We start from the raw sequence: 10552 nt of genomic DNA, 5'->3' as shown, positions 1-10552 counted from the left end.
GACTGCACTTCAGAGACACAAATGAGTCTGCAGATATTGGATCCTGGAGTAAGACACGAAATGCTGGAGCAACTCAGCAGGTAAGACAGCATCCATGGAGAGAAATGGACAGTCAACTTCTCAAGTTGAGACCCTTCCTCTGGACTTAAACATAGAGGGGAAAAAAGATCTAGGAAGGAGATTGACTCAAAAAGTCAACTCCATTTCTCTGTGTAGATGCTGCTTCACATGCTGTCGTCTTCTGTTGTTTCGTGGGAGGCTGAACATTGGTCCAGATGTGGTGGTAAAAATTATACTGAGATTATGGGCTCTCCAGCTTAATGGGCTAGATCACAATTGACCTGACCCAGTGTCCACAGTGCCCACCCACCTTTCCTTCATTTGGCTGCAGAGGACTGAATCAGCTGACTCCCTGCACTCAGCAGGACCCTGGGACCAATGAAGCAACAGTTGGCCAGAAGCTTCTACAGGCTGCAGCTTCTCTGTTTGGTCACGCATTTGCAGAAGGTCCCTCTCCTTTTGTCTTTCTGCTAGCACACGACCAAAAGCAGAGGTCCAAGATGTACAAGAGGTCGGATGCAGGCAGGTCCCTTTAGAGCTCCTACCTCTCAGTCTGCGTCCATGTTAGGGTGGCTTGAACATGCACAGCCAAACCCAAGGAGTCTGCTTCTCTGTTCATCTGAAGTTATGTTGCCTGATATCCTTTTTGTTGCCTACTGAGGGATGTTTGATATTGTTAATTATTTTGCATTAAACTCTGTGTAGATGTTCATAAATAATCCTTTCTGTTTGTGGTTGAATTTTCTGTTTTTTATTTTCCCCTTTCTTTGCTCCAGGATGTTTGTAAATTTATTTTCAGTTCTTGTAAAGGGGTTTATATAAAAGGATAAGGATGCTTTTTCCATTTAAAGATGTAAAAGTGGACAGCTGCAATTCCACTGTCCTTGTTTTATTTGATTTTAATTAAAATTCTTACAAGGAGTAAAAATTCGAGTGACCATCATGGCAGAAAATTGAAAGGTCTTTTTACTAACCCATTGTGGCATGAAGAATTTTCATTTTAATCATCTTCAGTGCTGCTGCTGGTGATTACAGATGCATTACTGGCAATTATAGGTGATGCGCTTGCTCTGTAAGCTGGCAAGAAATCTCAGAGGGGTGCATTATTCAAATTTTCTCCAGCACACAGAAACAAACACCATAAAAAAGCACAGGTCAGATCTGAGTGGTACAGCCAAGATGATAGCTCTGTTTCAAAAGAATAACTGAAAAGCAGAAATGAGGGAATGTCAGTTATTTTTACCAAAGCAAATCTTTGAAAGGAATAATGAAAATGGATTTTGTTATCAAGCCTCCATTTCACAGTCCACAATAATGACTGAATAGAAAGGTAGAAATTTGTTGGTAGCTTATAATGGAATGGAGCGTTGGTGCTGCTGTTCATTGTGCATGGACTTCCATACTATTCGGTTAACACAAAGCACAGGGCCAATTTCTACCTGAAAGGTTTTTTGCCTCGTAATAAAACCAGAAAGTGCTCGAAACATTGCAAGTCTCACTGCAGTGGAGAGAGAAACAAAGCTGATCCTTCAGCTGAACAACTGAGGTCTTTGTCTCTGTCTCCATGGAAGCTTTTCTAACATCTACAGCATCCACAGCCTTTGCTTCTGTCGGTTTACATTCCTCTTTTACCCCCCTCTATTCCAGTTTGTTTTTCTTCTGAGAACGAAGAGATCTGCAGATGCTGGAAATCTTGAGCTACGCATGTAAAATGCTGGAGGAATTCAGCAGATCAGGCAGCATCTATAGAGAGGAATATAGCAGTCAACATTTCAGGCTGAGACTCTTCTCAGAAGCGGGCAGAAGCCAGAGTAAGGTGGCAGGGACAGGGAAAGGAATACAAGCTGGCGGGTGAACAGTCGGTAATTTGGGCCGAGACTCTTAATCAGGTCTGACACCAGTCCTGATGAAGTGTCTCATCCAGAAACATTGACAGTTCATTTCCCTCCATAGATACTGCCTGACCTACTAAGTTCATCCAGCATTTTGTGTGTGTTTACTGTTTTTCCAGCTTTTATCTTCTCTAATTTTTTTTTCAGGCTTATTACATTTTCCTCCTGATAAGGCGTTTCATTGTTTCCTTCTTGCCCTCTTCCTTTCAGACACACAGAAAAGAAAGTAGGTTGTATTTTGACAGGTGCAGTAGCTAGTGATGCTGGGCTGCTCTGTAGCTGGCTCTATGGGAGAAAGCTTCCAGCTCTAATCCCAACTAATTCCCACACTATTTCTCACCTTGGTCCTACTCATTTCATACCACACTCCCCAGCCCTTATCATCCCTTTATACATCTAGAGCATCAGCTCAAAGCATCCACAATTTCACCTGTTAACCTATTAATTTGCACGTTATTTAAAATCTGTCTTCACTTCTCATCAACGTTAGTGGCCTGAAGCACGCACTCAATCCATGTGCTAAGCATAGCCTTGTCTTCTGCAGCTCCATATTTCTTTAACAGCATAGGAGACCACCTTAGCTTATTGAGTCTAGACGATTCACAGAGCAACCCCATTTCTCTCCCCACCTCCCTCTATCAACCACTAACTGCCTCTACAACCTATGCTCTCTACACTCCCATCACCTAAATTCCCCCTCCCACTAGATTCTGCGACTCACCAACACGGGCAATTTACTTTGGCCAATTAATCAACCGGCTTGGATGTTTTTGGAATGTGATGGTAAATTGGTGCACCCTGAGGAAGCTAACACAGTCACATGGACAGTCTACAAACGCCAGACAAGGCAGTATGTTGTACACCAGATACGCCTTTCATCTGGACTGAGAGATGGGGGGGCAGATAGCCAAATACTCACTCTTCTCTCTCAACTGCCCATCACCAGCTCGCTGATGGACCTGCCACTTGCCAGCTCTTGCTTCACCCCTTCCTTCCATCTCCTTACACTGGCTATCACCTCTCTAACTTTCAGCCCAGATGAAGGGTCTCAATCAGAAGCATCGACTTGCTATTTCCCTCCATAGATGCTGCCCAATAAGCTGGGGTCCTCCAAAGTTTTGAGGAGATGTAAAAAATCTGTTGAAAAGGATGACTGTTGGCCACTGACATTTAATACTGAAAAATTTGAAGTATTACATTTCGATAGGTAGAATGAGAAAGGCATTATAAACTAGAGGGCACAACTCAGAAAGGGGTAGATGAAGATAAAGATGTGTAGGTATATACCTAAATTTCATTGAAAATGTCATGAAGATTGAGTAACTGGTTAAAAGAAACATGGAGGACCCTAGGCTTTATAAAGCTGTAGAACATACAGTACAAGAAACAAACCCTATTTCCTTAGTCAGTAGGCATAACTACATTCCCTTGTCCCAAGTCATAATGAGCCATTCGAAATCTCTGGTTAACTGCAACTATCATCACACATCGCACATCACAGGAAAACCAGCCTCCCCTCCATGGACTCTATCTACACTTATTGCTGCCTCAGTAAAGCATCCAGCATCATCAAGGATCCCACCCCCTGGACAACCTCTCTTCACACTGTCCTCTCTGGCAGAAGATACAAAAGCCTGAAGACCACCAGGCTCAAGAGCAGTTTCTATCCCACTGCTATCAGATTTTTGATTGGACATCATTATGATCTCACACTTTATTGTTTACCTGCGCTGCACTCTTTCAATAGATTTAACACTCAATTCTGCTTTGTTATTGTCTATGTAATGATTTGATCTGCATAAACAGTGCAAGACAAGTTTTTCTCTGTTTCTTAGGACATGTGATAATAAACCTATACTGCTATGAATTTCAATACTCTTCAGTTTAAAGGGGTTATTTTGGGAGTCTGTCATAGGCCAACGCCGAGAGGCTGACTCAGTTATGTTACCTTTATGAGATTTACTTGCCCGTCTCTCACCCCCTCACCTCCAATCCATCTTTCATGCCCTTACTGCCACCACTGACTTCCTGAACCAATAGAACAATGCCTTCGCCCAACACCACCGACAACCAGAAATCACACCCTGCCCCTGAGAACATCACCCTCATCTATTTACCCTCCCGACCCCTGAAGGAAGATCACAGGAAGAGGCTAGCAGTCCAACCCAGCAACTCAAGGTCAACCCTGGACAATCTCTCTTCACACTGTCCCCTCTACCATCAGGCAGAAGATACAAAAACCTGTAAACATGAGCCACCAGGCTCAAGGGCAGCTTCTATACCATTGGTATCAGATTCTTGGCCTCACAATTGACCACATTATGAGTTTGCACTTTATTATTTGCCTGCACTGCACTCTTTAAGTAGTTTCTACACTTTATCCTGCATTATTACTTTTTTAGAGAGAGTGAGATGCACTAGAATTCCAGGGATACAGGACAGTAGTTATCCTGTGGACAGGGGAAGCTGGGTTTGTTCTCTTTGGAACAGAGGATATTGAAAAGTTGTTGCAAGGACGAAGCTGAGGATGAACCCAAGTGCAGGACACGGGCATAGAGGCAGAGTCATGATGTGTTAGCATTGTCGTGAACAGGGAACATGTATCCAGGAGAGTCTTTACACAGAGACAAGGTTTACATAGAGTATCCAGGAAATGATGCAGAGCTTTGAACTGCCAGTCCTAAGGTATCAGGAAACAAAGTTTACCCACACTAGAATCAACCAAAGCATGGCTGTGATGCCTGAGTTTTATCCTGTGTTCACTAATGGGAACCAGGTGTGTTGTAATTAGCTGAACCAGGAACAATTGGAAATCAGACGAGGGGATTAAGGCCCAACTAAAGAGGTAATAGCAAGATGGGGAATTGCCAGGCGGGACCATGACAAAGATTCTGCTGATCCTGGAAATCTTGAGCAACACACACAAAATGTTGTAGGAACTCAGCGGGTCAGGCAGCATCTGTGGAGAGGAATATAGCAGTCGACATTTCAGGCCGAGGCTCATCAGGACTGGAAAGGAAGCGGGCAGAAGCCAGAGTAAGAAGACAGGGACAGGGAGGAGTACAAGCTGGCAAGTGATAGGTGAAACTAAGTTAGAGGGGAGGGAGGTTGAAGTAAGAAATTGGGAGGTGATAGGTGGAAGAGATAAAGGGCTACAGAAGGAGGAATGTCTTGGGAGAGGAGGGTGAACAATGGATGAAAGGGAAAGAGAATAGGAACCAGAGGGAGGTGATGCCCAGGTGAGCAGAAGGGGTGAGGGGGTAACCTGAATGGGCAATGGGAAAATTGAGAAGGAGGGAGGGGAAAGGGGATGTGACCATTTAAAATGATGAAGGTTGTTGAGAGAAGCTGTTCTTATTGGAGGAATGGGAAAAACTACAGGAAATAGATGAAGATGATCAGGAAAGGAAACAAAAAATATGCTGGATAAAATAAAATTCCTGAGAGGTTAAGGGTCTGGAATACACTGCCAGAGGATTGGAGTGGAGACAGATTTAATTCTCATGTTCAAAAAGGATCATGATGGGCATCTGAAAGGAATGAATTTGTAAGATTGCAGGGAGAGAAGAGGCAGTAGAACTGATTGGATTGCTCTTACTTAGAATAGGTACAGGCCTGATGGGCTGAATGGCCTCCTTCTGCACTGTGATAATTAAATAGAGTTTTTTTCTGTAGCCAACCACGGTAAAATCCCTATTGGATTCTCAGGAAAAAAGATTGAATTCAATGAAAATAAGCAATGAGCCGTAATTTAAGCTGAACAAATGAAACAAGTTCTCTGTAAAATACCTTCCCTCGGGCTACGGTTAAGGATCGTCACATACAAATTACTGTGTAACATTAGATTGACAAACAAATGGACTTACTGTATGTCTGGAAAATTAATAAATCATTTTAAGGCTGGGGTAAAACAACTGAAAACTAAACTTGAATGTCTTTTATTAAAATTGTCATGCTTAGACAGTAGCACTTCAGGGTGAATCACACTTCCGATTTGCTTTATTTCAATTTAATGTGGGCAATGACTGGGTTAGGAATGAATAATTCTTCACTGTCCCTTAACAGCTGCCCCTGTTCATTCTGGGTTTCTGAGCTCAAGTCACATGGGATTTTTGTCTACATTAATTTGCGTGATCCTAACAAACCTCAGGGATTGTGGCAGCACAATAGTATGTTACTGGGCTAGTAAGCTGGAAGCCTGGACTAATAATCTGTTGAATGTGTGCTAAAATCCCACACCAGTAGTAAGGGGATTTAAACATAATTAAATAAATGTGGAATTTGAAAGCCTGTATCAGTAATGTTAAATATATTTGTTTCATCTCTACCTATAAGGAAATTTGCCAACCTCAATCCTATGTCATTGACTTTTAACAGGTTTCTGAATTGCTTGATGAAGTTACAATTTTTTTAGGAAAAGCTGTAAATCATAAATTGGGACCAAATAATCATTGGCCCTGGCGTACTCAGCCAGACGACCCTGTAACCTACATCAGTGAAGAGATGGACTTGTATTTAAATGGAGAAGGATTTGTCTCACCTGTCCCAGACTCTTTCCTGACTATACTTGAAGTCGTATAAGAGCAGAAGGCATAGGAGCAGAATTGGGCCATTTGGCCCATTGAGTCTGCTTCACCTTTCAGTTATGGCCAATTTATGTTCCATCTCAACCCAGTTTTCCTGCTTTCTCCCTGTAATCTTTGATAGCCTTACTAATCAAGAACCTGTCAACCTCCACTTTAAATATAGCCAATTATGTGGCCTCCACAGTTGTTTGTGGCAGTAAATTCTACTGATTCATCACCCTTTGGCTATTTTTGGGAGGACTTAGCATTGACATCAGCCCCAAGGAAGAATCAAATAAAATGCAAGGAACCTATCTGTTGATCATCACTCATTACTCTTCATCAACAAATGAATTGGTATTGAACTGTATTCAATACATAAATCTGTTTTGAACACTACCTGAACTAACCATGTACAAGCAGTACACAGAACTCACTATAGGTAAGGGAGTTCAGTATTTGTTACCCAGTCAGAGGTGCTACATTACTGGTGAGCTAAGTAAAACCAGAAGGAGATGATGTTACACTGATTGGCTGGTGGTAAGAGACTGAGCAGGAGAGAACATAATCCTGACTTTGTCCTCATCTCTCTGCTTGTGGTAGCTCCATTTGCCCATGATGGTCTTGCTAGGGCTTCTCACAGAATTCACCATTTTCTGTGGCTGGAAGCAGGGAATCCACGAGGACACTTTGTGTCGTCACAGTGGGATGGCTCCATCTCTCTCCTTGTGACCCAGTATTTCTCCAGGGGATTCAAGATTCAGAATTGTTTAATGTCATTTTCAGTACACAAGTGTAAGGGAGAATTAAATAATTGTTACTCCGGATCCAATATAGACAAAGCACAATAATAAAAAACATTAAATATATTGTAAATACTATAGATAAGATAGCCTTATGTACATTGATTGTATGTCCATAAAGTAACACTTGGCACAGGAGTGTCTGTATGTAAGGTGACTGACAGGAAATAATAAGGTAGTGGTAGTTGGGGGTGTGCAGGGGAGGTTGGTCCAATGAGGAATGCTGGGCACTGTTCGACCTCTATGTTCTCAGATGCCCAGTTATAAATGGATAACTTAGTAAATAATATCATTTCCTTAAACTGACTGACTGTCGATAAAAGCCATGCTCAACATGAATGCACAAAGGACAGGGAAATTATTTGCAACTTCACCCAGAGATGCCCGTTATCTGAGAGGACTGGCTTTAGCAGATGTTATTTATTCTTATCCAATATCAACAATCACTAGTAGATCCAATAACATCTCTCGATGGGTTGTGTTCTTTTCTGGTCCTTGAGTTTTGCTTCTGGGTATTAACCCAACTTTGTCTATTGATAAACCATGGATACTTCCCTTATTGCGGGTAAGCTGCACTTGTGCAAGTTGTGTTTTCAGCTGTTGTGCAGAAATTCTGACTTGTGCAATTAGTCAACAAGCAGATGCCAATATATCACTGTCCCAGTGGAAGAGTTGTAGTAGACATGCTCCCAGCCACATCGTTCTGATATGCAGGAAACCAACAAAGTGGGAAATTGTGTATATATCCACAGGAAGCAGTTGAATAATCTTTCCATTCCAGACAACAGAACTGTGATGGAAAATGGCAGTGTTGCCATGCAGTGCTCACCAGTGGCTTAGCTTGTGTTTCACCAGGACTTCTTGACTTCAAAGATCATAACAAAATTATGTTTTCAGCTTGGTTAATAAAAGGCATTGACTTGAAATTGAACCCACTTGTATCTATTTCTAATGTCCAAGTTCCACATATTTTAATGTGATTGTCCCTTTTCCCAGTGGAAGTCTTGCCCGTTGAGAAATCAACTGGGCACTGCCATGCATCATGAATGCCATGTCATTTCACCAGAGTTACTTGCATGCATGATTGCATTCGAAGGTCACTTCACCCTGTCCGGAATGGAGTGGATAAGTGCAACATATAATCTGTGTTTCTCAGTCACAATATAAGAATCATCAACCATATGCAAATTATTGTGTCCCCATTGGCACATTGATATATTAATATCAGATTATTGACTGATTACACAAGAGATGATTTCTGGACGACGGCTAAAATGATAACTTGCACAGTTCAGCTTCTCCCCAACATGGAGAACATCCATGGATGAAGTTGGGTTCGAAAGTAAACACAGCTCAAGAACCAGAAAACAATATAAATGACATGAATTTGACTGGGCTAATATTAAGCTTTTGTTCTAATATCTTTAAAATGCTCACTTAGCATGTGACCAGCCAGGAATTCAAAAGGGCAGTGTAGCTATCAGAAGCCTCCAACTGCAGCAGCAATTGCAGGCCATCTGTCTGAGTTCAGCCTCTGGCTCACAGTGATGCAGGTATTTGGTATTTATTGATAAATATGATTTGGGGAAAGTGATGGGGCCACATGCAGTATATGAAACACACTTGCTCCATTCACCTCCCATTTTCCCTCATCTCACTGCACCGTGACTGCCATGGAAAGTGTACTTTAAGGCACTGATTCCCCTTCCAGTGCTGAGTGCAGGAATGACATGGCAACCATGAACTTGTGTACAGCTGCCAAGGGGAAAAGTGCATGCGGCATTTTAGCAAATGGAAGGTCCAAGCCACTCTTGACTTTTTTATTTACCAATTGGTTTGCCAGTCCCCCATCTGTGCATTTGAACTAAATACTGTACCTGATCATTCTACGATGCCCAACTTCCACGGAACTTTATTCTTAGTATGATCAGGCAAGGTTTTTTAGAGTAACACTGGAGAATGCCGGAGATACTCAGCAGGTCAGAGAGCGTCCATGGAGAAAGAAATAGAGTTCAAGTTCAGATCTAATGTAAGAGTTAAAGATTGGGCACCACGGTAGCATAGAGGTTAACATGAAACTATTACAGCTCAGGGTGTCAGAGTTTGGAGTTCAATCCCAACATTCTTTGTAAAGAGTTAGTACGCCCTCCCAGTAAAGTGCATGGGTTTCCTCCGTGTGTTCCAGTTCCCTCCCACAATCCAAAGGTGTACTAATTAGTAGGTTAACTGGTCATTGTAAATTGTCCCATGATTAGGCTAGTGTTAAATTGGGGATAGTTGGCGGCAGCGCACTTTGAAGGTCCAGAAGGGCCTATTCCATACTGTATCTCAATAAATAAAAATCAATTACATCTTGTCAGAACTTACTGAGTATTTCCATCATTCTGTGTTGTTATTTCAGGATTCTAGCATCTTCAGTTTCTTTGCTCTCTGATTACCATTTAGTTATGGCTTCTACCTACAGTTGTGTTTGATGCTGTTGTGGATCTAACTGCTGGATCTCCCAAACAAACAGCACTTCAGGAGAGCCATCTCTATATCCTATGCCATCATTCAAAGGGGCTCCCTAATCATCACCATCCCAGGAGAAATTACAGGCTGACGTTAAATTCTGACCTTGCTGGCAATAACCCCATCCTGTAAATGAACCAAAAATAAAAGACAAGAGAGTTCAACATGAGGTGTGGAAGAGGAAAAATACATCTCATCAGCTGTCTCCTTCAAGTGACTCCAACAGGCATTTGATTCTAGGATATGACATTCAAAATTTTGCTTAGCTTTACAATAATGTGTATTTATTAGTCAAAGCAAACTGACTGATAATTAGTAAATCAATAACCCCCCCCCCCCACGACACCAATTGCTAAACACTAATTGAGGATGTAGTGTATTTCCTCAAACAAATAAGCATACAGCTTTGATTTAGGATTTCTCAGTTTATTTTGCCATTGTGTGGGAGACTACGGCTGTTTGTTGCTGCCAGGCCTCATTTGCCTTGATCAGCTGAGTAGCTCTGTGAACGTAACACATTGTGGCAAGATGTTCTATGGATATCCAACACCGCATACTTTCATTCTCATTTTCTAAACCCCAAGCACATCCACGGACAAGTGTCCTTATGCTTTTTACCATCAGACTTCACAACAGAAACAACATACAACAATGTGGGCAGCACTTCTGAAGCGAGGTAAGTTTGTGTTTTGTATTGGTAATACTTGCTGTTTGCAAGGGA

The 10552-nt window shown here is 42.0% G+C and overlaps 1 protein-coding gene across 1 annotated transcript in view; it reads left to right on the top strand.

Annotated features, from left to right (window-relative positions):
* The first annotated feature begins 10420 nt into the window (after positions 1-10420).
* znf385c (zinc finger protein 385C) overlaps positions 10421-10552 on the top strand; it is a 207456-nt gene continuing 207324 nt past the window's right edge. Inside the window, exon 1 of the mRNA XM_059956449.1 lies at positions 10421-10507. Coding sequence (XP_059812432.1) covers positions 10483-10507 — 25 coding nt within the window. The 5' untranslated portion in view covers positions 10421-10482. The remainder of the gene's footprint in view (positions 10508-10552) is intronic.

Source organism: Hypanus sabinus, chromosome X1, assembly GCF_030144855.1.
Source record: "Hypanus sabinus isolate sHypSab1 chromosome X1, sHypSab1.hap1, whole genome shotgun sequence".
NCBI lineage: Eukaryota > Metazoa > Chordata > Chondrichthyes > Myliobatiformes > Dasyatidae > Hypanus > Hypanus sabinus.
This window is presented reverse-complemented; position numbering and strand designations above follow the sequence as displayed.